The 13,563-nt window shown below is 47.2% G+C and overlaps 1 protein-coding gene across 1 annotated transcript; it reads left to right on the top strand.

The window, feature by feature from the left end:
- The first annotated feature begins 1,958 nt into the window (after window positions 1–1,958).
- On the top strand, window positions 1,959–6,100 carry LOC123129386 (receptor-like protein kinase FERONIA). The gene is made up of 2 exons (XM_044549574.1): window positions 1,959–4,939; window positions 5,533–6,100. Exon 1 carries the CDS (start codon window positions 2,260–2,262, stop codon window positions 4,936–4,938), a length of 2,679 nt encoding a protein of 892 aa, XP_044405509.1. The 5' UTR covers window positions 1,959–2,259; the 3' UTR covers window position 4,939; window positions 5,533–6,100.
- The last annotated feature ends 7,463 nt before the right edge of the window (window positions 6,101–13,563 follow it).

Below are 13,563 nucleotides of genomic sequence, written 5' to 3' on the forward strand. Positions count from 1 at the left end.
ACTGCCGAAGACTTGGCGTGTATTTCAAGGACTACCCGGCTGTCGACATGTTTATTCCTAGTTGGTAACCGGCCATACGTAACCCTAGATACCCCCGATGTCTATATAAACCGTGGGGTTTCGCCCGTAGGGACAAAATCACAATTACCAGCCTTAGGGTTTAGAACACAACATACGATCTTGAGGTAGATCATCTTGTACTTAGTACTCCATCAATATAATCAAAGCGGGATGTAGGGCTTTCCCTCTTTAAGAGGGCTCGAACCTAGGTAAAACATCGTGTCCCTTCTCTCGTGTTACCCATCGTTCCAGATTCACAGCTCGGGACCCCCTACCCGAGATCCGCCAGTTTTAGTGCCAACATCGCCGTTGTACCTCGCGGACCGCCACGCAGGCATTGTCGGACGTCCGCAACCACCACCCGCGCCTGCTCGCCTTCTACTAAGACGTCGTCCACCTAGGATCCGTCCATAACCAGGTACCTCTGCCCCCCTGTCGATGACGTACATGGCGGTCACCATGCCAGACAGGTGTTCGGTCAAATGCCATTGAGCTTATTTTCGAACATCATGTCATTTTTTAGAGTATGAAAGATGGCGGGGTACTCTAGCAGGGAGGATGAGTTGTTGTTCGATGCGTTGTTGGCCGTATCCACGTATTTGGTAGGTAGGAGCAGAAGAGGGCTCTTCTGGCAGCGCGTGCATGAATCGTTTCATGCATGAAAGCACATTGCACCATACAACATGCACATCATCCATGAACGCAAATGCGCGTATCGATTGTATACCATCTAGACCACCGTCACCAAGTTTTATGGCACGTTTGGTATGTTGGAGGCAAAGTGGCTACATTGCACTCGACGGTCAAGGAGATTGTAAGTTTTGCTTGTTCTTACTCAACTTGTTGATTGATTGATTGATTCACTCAATGTTGTTCTACACATCGTGTAGCCTGTACGTGCTGCCGTGATGCACCACGTGCTAGCTGGCAGACCATTTACGCATACACACTGCTGGATGAAGCTCAAGAGGTGGTATGTGTAGGACGACATGGTTTGTTCATGAAAATTTGTTGAACATCCGGTTAATCTAATTAAATTTGAATTTTTATTATACTAGACCTATTATTTGAATGCTTTTTTAGAGATATTATCTAAATGTTATGTATGGATGATTTGTGCTATTTTCTATCCAAACTTTGATAGAATCCGCCATGTTTAATGAATTTCATTCAGTTAATAAAAATGCAGTTTAAATGTATGTAGGTGACTTTGGATGGCCGGCTCTCGTCCGGTTTGCGGGCATACGAGGTTCATATCGAAACTGCTCCACGGACGACATCTCATGGCCGACTTGCGGACGATCAAACAATCCAGCGGCCCTTGCAAAGTCAATCCTGCGCATGTGTGGTTGATCTAACATGTCGTCTTAGAATCGTCCGACAAAAATCGTGCGTATAGCAAGACTCGGTTCATATTGGAGTTTCCATGTTTCTATTGAGGATTGGTTTCCAGCGGATACTTTTCTCCCTCTCGACGGGACAGTGCACATCACGACCCCCCGAACCCATGTTAGCGGGGCCTACGCCCGCCTTCCTCCTCCCGCCGCGTCGCCCTCTCGCTTTCTGTGAGACGGCACGACACTTTGGATCCGGCTTGCCTGCTCCCTTTCCATGCTCCCATCCGTGCTCCCACTTCATTATACGGCTGTCCTTTTCTCTTTTTTTTCTAATCTAATCATCTCCCCCCTGATTTTCAGGGGGTGGGACCGGGTCTTATTTTCTTCCAATCAAATCAAGGCACGTAGGCGGGAGTACGGATGGAAGCATGGGAAGGTAGCAGGCAAGTCTCCTCCGATTGCGCCGACCCCGTCGCTGGTGGGTCCCTTCACCCCGTTGCCCCGTTCCGGGTTCCCTGGCTCGGCTGGCTCACAGCTTGCATTTGGCAACTGCAGCAGCCTCAGCTCGGCTGGCCACCGCGTCCTTCTACCACCACACTGACCCCCCGCTTAATGCCGCGCCCGTAGTCCTCGAAACCTCTTCCCCCTTCTTCCTCGACGCCACCCTCCCCCTCCCTCCTCCCCACCGCGACCACCACCGCCGCGACCGCCACTTCCCCATCAAATCCCACCTCAGCCACCACGAGCAGCTCCCACCCGCGCGCAAATCTGCCCCAGATCGGCGCCGGGGGAGCTGTTTGATGGGCGATCTGTGAGCCGCGAGGAGACGCAGAGCGAGCTACATACAGCTCGCAGTCGCGCCATGGGAGGAGGCCCGAGATGCGCGCTCCTGCTGCTCGCCGCGGCCGCCGCTTGCGCGGCGCTTGTCCCCGCGGCGTGGGCGCAGGGCTCGACCGCGCCCGCGCCCTCGGGGGCCCCCTTCGTGCCGCGGGACGACATCCTGCTCGACTGCGGCGCCACGGGGAAGGGCAACGACACGGACGGCCGGGAGTGGCGCGGCGACGCCAGCTCCAAGTACGCGCCGCCGAACCTCGCCTCGGCCGACGCGGGGGCGCAGGACCCCTCGGTGCCGCAGGTGCCCTACCTCACTGCGCGGGTCTCCGCGGCGGCCTTCACCTACTCCTTCCCGCTCGGCCCCGGCCGCAAGTTCCTCCGGCTGCACTTCTACCCGGCCAACTACTCCAACCGCGACGCGGCCGACGCCTTCTTCTCCGTCTCCGTCCCGGCCGCCAAGGTCACGCTCCTCTCCAACTTCAGCGCCTACCAGACCGCCACGGCCCTCAACTTCGCCTACCTCGTACGGGAGTTCTCCGTCAACGTCACTGGCCCGACCCTCGACCTCACCTTCACCCCGGAGAAGGGACGCCCCAACGCCTACGCCTTCATCAACGGCATCGAGGTCGTCTCCTCTCCGGATCTCTTTGACCTCGCCACACCGTTCTTCGTCACCGGTGACGGCAACAACCAGCCATTCCCGATGGATCCCGGTGCTGCTCTGCAGACCATGTATCGGCTCAACGTCGGAGGCCAGGCGATCTCCCCTTCCAAGGACTCCGGCGGGGCTCGGTCATGGGACGACGACACGCCTTACATTTATGGTGCAGGGGCTGGGGTAACGTACCCGAACGATCCCAATGTCACAATCACCTATCCTGACAGTGTGCCGGGATATATGGCGCCTTCGGATGTCTATGCCACGGCCCGATCAATGGGGATAGACAAGAATGTGAACTTGGCCTACAATCTCACCTGGATAGTGCAGGTGGATGCTGGGTTCACATACCTTGTGAGGCTCCATTTCTGTGAGATACAATCCCCAATTGATAAGCCAAATCAGCGGGTGTTCAACATTTACCTCAACAACCAGACTGCCGTGGAAGGTGCTGATGTGATCCAGTGGGTGGATCCGCTTAGTACTGGCACCCCATTGTATAAGGATTATGTGGTCGGCACTGTGGGTTCAGGGATTATGGATTTCTGGGTGGCTCTTCATCCGGATATACGGAACAAGCCACAGTACTATGATGCTATTCTCAATGGGATGGAGGTGTTCAAGCTGCAACTTAGTAATGGGAGCCTCGCGGGGCCAAACCCTGTCCCAAGTGCTGATCCACAGGCGCATACCGGGCAAGGGAAGAAGAAATCACTAGTCGGGCCTATTGCTGGTGGAGTAATTGGAGGTTTGGCAGTGCTTGCACTTGGATATTGCTGCTTCATTTGCAAGAGGCGGAGGAAAGCGGCCAAGGATACTGGCATGAGTGATGGCCATTCTGGTTGGCTGCCGTTGTCGCTGTATGGCAATTCACACACTTCAAGCTCAGCCAAGTCGCATGCTACAGGGAGTATTGCTTCATCTTTGCCATCGAACCTGTGTCGCCATTTCAGCTTTGCAGAGATCAAGGCTGCAACGAAAAACTTTGACGAGTCACGGATCCTTGGTGTTGGTGGGTTCGGTAAAGTTTACCAGGGCGAGATCGATGGGGGCACAACTAAGGTGGCTATCAAGCGTGGCAATCCCTTGTCTGAGCAGGGTATACATGAGTTCCAGACTGAAATTGAAATGCTGTCAAAGCTCCGCCACCGCCATCTTGTGTCGCTGATTGGTTACTGCGAGGACAAGAATGAGATGATCCTGGTCTATGACCACATGGCTCATGGAACTCTGCGTGAGCACCTATACAAGACCCAGAATGCACCGCTTAGCTGGAGGCAGCGTTTGGAGATCTGCATTGGTGCAGCTCGTGGGCTGCACTACCTTCACACCGGTGCAAAGCACACCATTATCCACCGTGATGTGAAGACAACAAACATCCTACTGGATGAGAAATGGGTCGCCAAGGTTTCAGATTTTGGTCTGTCCAAGACTGGGCCATCGATGGATCATACACATGTGAGCACAGTTGTCAAGGGCAGTTTTGGTTACCTAGATCCTGAATACTTCCGCAGGCAGCAGCTCACCGAGAAATCTGATGTCTATTCGTTTGGTGTGGTGCTGTTCGAGGTCCTCTGTGCTCGGCCTGCCTTGAACCCGACTCTTGCAAAGGAAGAAGTTAGCCTGGCAGAATGGGCATTGCACTGCCAGAAGAAGGGAATTCTGGATCAGATTGTTGATCCCTACCTAAAGGGAAAGATTGTTCCGCAGTGCTTCAAGAAGTTTGCCGAGACAGCTGAGAAGTGCGTTGCCGACAATGGCATCGAGCGCCCTTCGATGGGAGATGTGCTTTGGAATTTGGAGTTTGCTCTTCAGATGCAGGAAAGTGCGGAGGAGAGCGGAAGCTTTGGCTGTGGGATGTCGGATGAGGGCACTCCCCTGGTGATGGCTGGAAAGAAGGATCCCAATGACCCATCGATCGATTCAAGCACCACCACGACCACGACAACTTCCCTAAGCATGGGCGACCAAAGTGTCGCGAGCATCGACTCGGACGGGCTGACGCCGAGCGCCGTGTTCTCACAGATCATGAACCCCAAGGGGCGGTGAGGTAAAAATCTGGGCCTGCTTGTCGCCCTTGAGGCCTAATTTATTCATTGAGTCTATTTTCATCAGTTTGTGCCATCTTGCAAGTTATGGATTGGGGGTCAGAGTATTGTTTCACGTTAGACATTTCTGCATTGCCTTGTTTTTTTCTTGTTCAGCGTTGTACTGACTCTGCTTTTTAGCATGTGTAACTACCGCCGCTGCTACGTGTTATTGACCCGACAAGTAAAGTGATGTGCACGGCCTTTTCCTTTTTCTTTTTGGCTTCATGTCATGCTCCTTTCCGAATCCTGGTGATTGACACGGGACGGGATCATCCATGTTGTGTTGACGTTGATTGTTACCAGTCATGCTCAAGCATATGCTGTGTTGCATGTCGTCTTGTGTTCAATCACAAACTTCATTTTGCGGCGTCCAGCTGACAAGTAGTAGTTGTTGCTGAACCGGAGCCTGTGTCAGCTGTAGAGCACGGTCCACTCTGCTATGTTGATCCAATCAACCCACCTTCTTCCCAGCGATATAGTAGGAGTATATAATTTCTGCTCATCCGACTGCCTGTCTTCCATGTTGTTATTTGATTCCTGTATAAACTTACAGCTGTGCACGCTGAAGAAATGAGTGGAGTTCCCCGCAAAAAAAAAGAAAAGAAGAAATGAGTGGAGTCGAATAATTCTGGCTCCCAGCTGTTCCGTGGAGAGAAGGAGCACTTGAATACTCCTATGATTCCGGTGTCCAGGTCTGTGGAGTGCGAGTCGTCGCGTCGTGCCAGCATCGTGAAATCTCCCGGTGGATGGACGGCATTGTTTCACTATGAGCTATTCCGTTTTTTCTTGCCCAACCGCACGTTTTGGGGTCGATGATGCTGCCCAACCCTAAATCATGTGCCTGTCTTGCTTCCTCTGTGTAGCGTAGCCCTAGGTCTTCCTTCCATATGTCAGTTAGCTTTCTTGCCCAAGTTCCGTCTTTGCCCGGAGTCTGTTGTGCCCGGATCATGGAAGGAGTGAAGGAGGGTCTCGCCCAACTGTTTTGAGAGCAGGGAGCCACACGCAGAACACAGCCATATTATATTATCCAGCTACGGCGAGCACAAGTTGTGCCTCAAACCACGAGACGTGTCGCCCTGTATCTCGTTTCTGCTGTATGGATGCCAGCGATTTTCTTCTCATTACCAAACTTGTCGTTCCTGCTGTTATCCAGCTCGATCTCAGTCTTTCTCGCAAAGAAAGAATCGGTCCTGTTCACATGGAGAGCGGGAAGGAGTCATGGATCCCTCCTCAACGCCGCCCTCCCCGATCATGCAATACGACTGTTTCTAGTATCACTGTATCAGCATCTCATATTCCCTTAATAAACTGCAGAGTGGCGATTCATAATCCATCAATGAAAATATGTTGGAATTGACCTAGACATGTCAACCTCACATTAGTAAAAATAAATAGTACTCCCTCCGTATCAAAGCATAAGACGCTTCAAAAAGTACTGGTCCATCGGGGCAGGTGTGAATCCATGAACCCGAGCCGGTGTGACCGAATCTGAACCCTGAAGTCATCGTCCCCGTCCATATTTTCTGTGGCTGATTCGCAGGGGAACTCCTCGTCGACTGTGAATCCCGAGAGATTGGTGTTTTAAAACTAAATAGTACAGTAAATTAAATAAAATAGATCGGATAGAAGAAACTGAAACACCCATGAATAATAGAGATTTGTGACAAAACCTGTGGTAACATCAAGGTCGATACATGATGTAACTATTTTGAGTTAATCTCTACTCCTAATGTCTCAGTTGGTAGGTCGCGTTCCAGGTTTTATTTTCGTCCCACCTCACCCGGTCTTTTTTGGTGCTTTGGTACTTCCTCCCACCTTCCTCTCAGCTGCGAAAAACCAAGGAAAACCCCGCGATCGAGTCCCGCACACGCCCAACCTCCCGTCTCACGATAAGCCGCATAGAACCAAAAAAAAAACCTCAAGCCGAGTCCCCCGCCCACCCCCACGCACTCCAGGCCCTAACATCCCGTCGCACCAAGAGAGACGAACCAAAAAAATCTACGAATAGTTCGCCGGTTATTTTTCGCTGGTTTTTATTTCGCCTCACCACTTTCGTTGGTTTTATTTCGCTGGTTTTATTTCGTCTCCCTCCCACATGTCTTTTCGCTTCACCACCCACATAAACCCATCAGATTAGTTACCATAAAAAAATCGCAATCAATCAAGTATTGATGATCAGATTAGTTACCATATAAAAAATAAATCGCAATCAATCAAGTATTGATGGGATATTTCCTTATATTGATGTGATTTCCCCTTTTTTATCATCAATCGTCTCTACTGCCTAAAAAATGCGTAGCTTTCCTTTTCGCTTCACCACCCACATAAACCCATCAGATTAGTTACCATATAAAAAATAAATCGCAATCAATCAAGTATTGATGATCAGATTAGTTACCGTATAAAAAATAAATCGCAATCAATCAAGTATTGATGGGATATTTCCTTATATTGATGTGATTTTCCCTTTCTTATCATCAATCATCTCTACTGACTAAAAAAATGCGTAGCTTTCCTTTTCGCTTCACCACCCACATAAACCCATCAGATTAGTTACCATATAAAAAATAAATCGCAATCAATCAAGTATTGATGATCAGATTAGTTACCATATAAAAAATAAATCGCAATCAATCAAGTATTGATGGGATATTTTCTTATATTGATGTGATTTTGCGTAGCTTTCCTTTTCCTGCCAACCGACCGCGTCCCGTCTCCCTACATCCGCCCTCGTTGCTCTGCCTCCCGCACGAAAAAAACCCTCTCGTTTGACCTCCCCCAAACCCCGCATGATGGAAAAACCCAGCCGCCTGCTTCCCCTCCTCTCGACCGCTCCATACGTCCAGATCGCGGCCCCATCCCCATCCTCCTCTCACGTCACGGCGGCCGATGGACTGCCGCCACCACCCTCCTACTCTCTCGCCGCCGCCGTCCTCCCGCTCGCTCGCCGCCGCCGTCGCCACCAATCCCGGCGAAGGCGCCGTTGCTGCTATGTCGCCTCCTTTCCCCATCCAAGCCTGACCATGGCAACGGCGCCCTCTCATGTGTCCCGCGGTGAGGTTTGGGGAGGCGCGACCACAATCCAGTAGGGATCTCACCGCGGACCCGTCCGCTGGGATGGGTGTTGCCTCCGTTGCGAATGGGATCGAAGGGAGGGACTACTTCGTCGTCAAGGTCGGCGAGGCAGCGGCCGATTGGGAGCCCGGTTGTGAACATGGGAGTTCGTCCCCATGGAGGCGGCGGCCGTGGAGATTGGATGTGAAGCAACCCCACTTGCCGGTGGTGGAGGCTTGCCGTCCATGTGATCCTTTCTTCTCCCGGTATCCCCATTCCTTGCCTCCCATTACAAAAGCGAGCATAAATGAGAGCAGGGGCTGATTTTCATCACTTCATTTCTCATATTTTTAGTTGCTTTTTTGAGATTATACAAGATGCTCTCGATCTGTTTTGTCAAATTACTTGGATCGTCTTATGGAATTGACAGCCATCACATTTTTCACCTCATGTTATTTCTTAATCCTTGTCCCACTAGGCATCCACTACATGTTTGGTAATGACGTGATGTTGAGGCGGCTAGGAGAAGCTCAGCAGCCAGATCAAGGGCTATCGAGATGGATCTGGGAGCCAAGCAGTAGTTCTTCTGTTAAATTTTGGTTATTATCTTTTCTATTGTTACGATTGTGGGATGGTTGATTTTGACTCGGTGTAACATTTGCATTTGTTTCCCCAGCTTGTTGGCGTAGATGCGTGGCACTGCGGCAACTAATCAAGAGCGAGGGCAGTGCACATCAGAGCTACGCTGAATGTAGCGAGCCAACCACGAATTGGGTATGTTCACACGAGGGATGGGAGAGGAGAGGAACATTAACATTTTTCATGATTTGGATGAAAATTTCAGTTCATAGTTTCTCCGTACGTGGCAACACACTAACGGTACTCATGGGCTTAGGATGAAAGTAGCGCCAGCAGAATCAGTAGGTTGGATGGGAAGGCGGTTGTTGCCCTTGTCCCTTGGTGCTAGCCTACCGTGGTGGCCTCACTAACTTGCTCATTGCGAATACGAGTTCGTGGGGTCGCGAGTTGCTGCAGATTTGTTTTTATCACTTTTTACAATATTTATTGATGTATCCCTAACTCATCGAGTCATTTTTAGCTTTGATTTCCCATATACGCCAGCCTAAATATCCCATGGTCAGAATATTTGCATGGTTAGTGGACATTGTCCCTTTCTTTCTAATGTTTAATATTTTATATTGCCGATAGAAATAATTTTATCCGCTTGATTTAGGAAGTGCACATAGGTAGGTCAACATATTTTGTAGCTCTTTCGGATGTAAAAGCATATGTTGCATAAGAAATTATTATCTTCCAAGCATACTCACATTTCACTAACAAATAGGGGGGGTTCAGACTTCAGAGCAATGATAAAAGGTTTTTTCCTCACTCTTTTGTTGGAATTTTAGTTCTAAGTTAACATGATTTCTTATCCGCTTCATAAGTCATGCATCTGCTTAATTAGGTGATAAGTAGGGCTATTGTGGGGTTTGTTTAAACTCCAGCATAAGGAATTCTGGTTTAAGAAAAAAGACTTTTGGCTTCTTTAATTACAAATTGATTGCAACATCGTGTTAGTATGTGATTTCTCACATCTGGTTGTAATATTTGTGAAGACGTGCATTGCACGTGCACTTGGAAGCGGGCCCGTGGCCCGCGCCGAACGACGCCGACGCTGACCCGGGCCACCTCCTCCGCGTATTCTTGGAGCTGTGGCTGGCCGATTTACATGAAATTGATTCCCTCAGTTCTGGTGGCAAATATAATACACATAATCCATATTGTTATGCACTAGCGTGTGCGTGTGAAATAGATGGATTATGGTCCCGTACCCAATAAGATGGATATGTGTGTGTGTTAGAGAGAGGGAGAGGGGGAGAGAGAGTGAGGAAGAGGGAGGGAGTGTGTGTGTGTGAGGATTTGATGGTAAAAAAGGTCGCAAATGTCGTAATATTGAACTCTTTAAGTTAACGTGGCCCCGTTGCAACGCACGGGCGTTCTTCTCGTAAATATTACTTTGCACTTAAGAAAGGGTCATTCTACACGGGATGGTTACACAATAGACATAAAGTCGCTCCTCCTCCTCCAAGAAAGAAAGCTAGGGTTTCTGTCTCTCGCCGGCGCCGCCGCAGGTCCGCCTTGTCTCCGGTGGCCCTAGGGCCATGTGGGCGCGGTGGATCCTGCCAAGGGCCGGCGGGAGGGCTCCATTTTCAGTCGTTTTTTTTCTGTCTTGTTAGGATTTGTGTCATGCTCACGAAGGCGAGACGGCGGCGGCTCCCTGAAGATGGAATAAAGGTCTCCCCGCCTAGTCCCCGTTCCGGCGGTGCATCTAGCATCGTTGGTGGGCGTGTGGAGGTGTGTCTCCGGCGGATCTATCTTTGGTGGATTTGCTCGGATCTCGTCGTTGTTCGTCTACGTTCGTGTGTCTTCGGGTTGAATCCTTCCAACCTACGTTATTCTTCTTCGGTGGCGGTTGCTGTTCTGGTGCGCTGGTTCTATGGGGCCTTAGCACGACGACTTCCCGACTGTCTACTACAACAAGTTGTGCCCGACTCTGGCGATGGAGGGATGATGACGGCGGCGCGCCTTCGGCTCGCTTCAGTGCTTGTAGTCGTCGCTAGGTGGTCTACGGATCTGGATGTAATTTTTATTTCTGGTGTTCATTGTACTGCCATGATTGAAGATGAATAGATTGGAAGTTTTTCGCAAAAAAGAAAGAAAGGGTCATTCTAAATTGTCTTCAATAACATCATTTATTTATTTTCAACCCACTTTTCTCCAAACCTCAGTGCATAAACATCACAATATTAAATCTACATAAACTTAACAAATTTTAGTGATTTTGAAGAGCTGTATAACGTACTAACCCTAATAGTTGAGACCTAAGATCTCCAAACCTTTTGTGGCCAACACCAATATACTACCTCCATCCTGATTAATAGTCCCCCTTGTATTTTGGATCATATTTTGACCGTGATTTTAACTAACAAAATATTAGTTATATGCAGCGAAAATAATATCATTGAAAACTACATTCAAATACGAATCCAACAACATAATTTTTAGTAACATGCATTAATACTTTGCTAGTCAAATATCTGGTCACACTTTGACCTAAAATACCATGGGGACGACTAATAAACCTAGATGGAGGTAGTACTGATTACAATACAAGGCATGTTGCTACGTAGTTACTGTACAACAGAGTAACAAGATCAGAAGCACAACAACATAAAACAAGAGCCATTTATCATAGTCAAACTTTACACAGCAATCAACATCGTCGTCGAGATAGGGCATTACACCGGGTGACGAGAAGTCGAATTTAGGACCGACGATCCAGCGAGGCCAAACATCAAAGGTTGCCTAGCGTTGGCTATATTGGTGTGACGGCCAAACCATAGTCAAAGTACTTCGATCATGTATGACAGTGTTTTCATAATCAACTCGACTCTGACAAACTTAGTTTGAGTGATAAACTGATTTTGTGTTCCTCCCGCATAGGCACTAAATGTACCTCTAGAACCGAGAGAAGCACAAACAAAAGCACATGACCAAGCATATATTCTTTTCTTTGGAGTGTAGGGTTTGCCTCAACTACCAATGACGGGATTGGGCGATTTTTTCTTTTTTGAGGAAATTGCTGAAGTTTTTCTTTCGAGAACAACTTTCTGTATTGCCCAGGAATGTTTAGATTGATACAAAGGCCACCAGGTGGCGCCACAAACTGTATGTGTTTAATATGAAGTGTTTTATCAATCATAACATCAAGTGCTTAGCCCTGTCTCTGTGCTCACACAAAGACCGTGTCTCGCCTGTACCGATTCCTATTAGGAATCACCTATGGGCGAGACCTAGCGGACTGGCCCACCACTATAGCATTTAGGTTCTTCTGTCGTTTTTTCTTGTTTTCCTTCTATTTCTTTATCTTCTGGTTTATTTTGGTTTTCTTTGTTATTTTGTTGGTTTTCTTTTTCCTATTTTTGGTTTTCTTCACTTTTTAATTTTTAATTTTTTTTCCCGCACAATGTACATTTTTATACACCAGTGACATTTGTTATACATATTTACATTTTTTAAAACATCACTAAGCTTTTTAAATATATTTTTAATGTCTAATAAATTTTTATATACGTTGTACATATTTCATATACATAAGGAATAAGTTATTTATACACATCTAATATTTGTTTTCAAATACATAATGGACGTTTTTTAAATATATATGTTTTGATTTCTATGTTTTTCATGTATGTTTTTACATTTTTTGCATACATCAGTAACATTTTGTATACATGTTTAAGTTTTTCTAAATACTTGAATTTACAATTTTCTGAACATATGTTTAAATATCTCCTATTTTTCATACATGTTGTACAATTTGCCATATACAACAGGAACATGTTTTTATACATGTTTAACATTTTCTGAATACATAATTAACATTTTTAGAATATCAAGGACAATTATGAGAAACACATGAACCTTTTTTTATTATGAACATGATTTTTAATGTGACATTTATCTAAACTACACTAACAAAATTGTACACTATGCTAACATTTTTCACAATCATGTTTTTTTAAAACTTTAACTAAGTTTATTTTTCGGAATATAATTATTGAACAATTGTTTGCATTTTTAAAAGTTTAGGAATATGTTGAAATTTTAAATTTCCTGAAGGTTCTTTGAACATTTCGATATAATAATTTCATTTCAGAAATACAAATAAAATTAATAAAATAAAAAGAGGAAAAACACGCAGAACAGTATATGGGCCGGCACATTTAAAGGGCGCCAGAATAGAGTTGGACCTGTCGGTATACAAGAAGCCTACGTAGCTGCATCCAGGTGCAAGGCGTTCTTCCCAAATGTTAGTACTTCATTTACCAAAAAATGAATGAACCGAGAGCAACTAGTTAACGAGCGCTCCTTCGGAGCGCTCGTAACGAGCGGTTCGGGAGCGCTCCACGCGTGACAAGTTGGTTTCCGGTTTTCCTTTTCCGGTTTGTGATTTTATGCGTTTTGCGCTTTGACCCACATACTACCACATTTTTTTGTTTTCCTTTTCCGTGCGAAAACATAAAAAAAATACAAGTTCGCGCGTTTGGTTCCCTGTTTCCCTTTCTCGTTTTCCTTTCTGTTCCCATTATATTTTCGGGTAATAGAGATTTATGGGGTAGTTACGGGCGGGGACTACCAACACTATCAAATGTGACCTTTCAAGTAACGAAAAAAGCAACTTTTTAATGTAAAACGGCAGTCTTCAGAATTATTCAATCATGTGACTTCTTTATAGGCACAGGTGAACACTAGGAGAGGCATGGGTGTATAACTTTACTAAATTAAAGAAAAGTACCTCCGGCGCGAGGGAACCTCCTGCTCGCCTTCGGCTCGTTTAATTTTCATAAACATCTTGAAGGGGGGGCATAGATCGAAATGTGTGTTGGTCGTGCAGCGTGCTGGTTCATGCGGCGCATTGTCCCTTGCGGTGTGACACAGCGCCTCCGGCGCGAGGGAACCTCCTGCT

This window comes from Triticum aestivum, chromosome 1B (assembly GCF_018294505.1).
Source record: "Triticum aestivum cultivar Chinese Spring chromosome 1B, IWGSC CS RefSeq v2.1, whole genome shotgun sequence".
NCBI lineage: Eukaryota > Viridiplantae > Streptophyta > Magnoliopsida > Poales > Poaceae > Triticum > Triticum aestivum.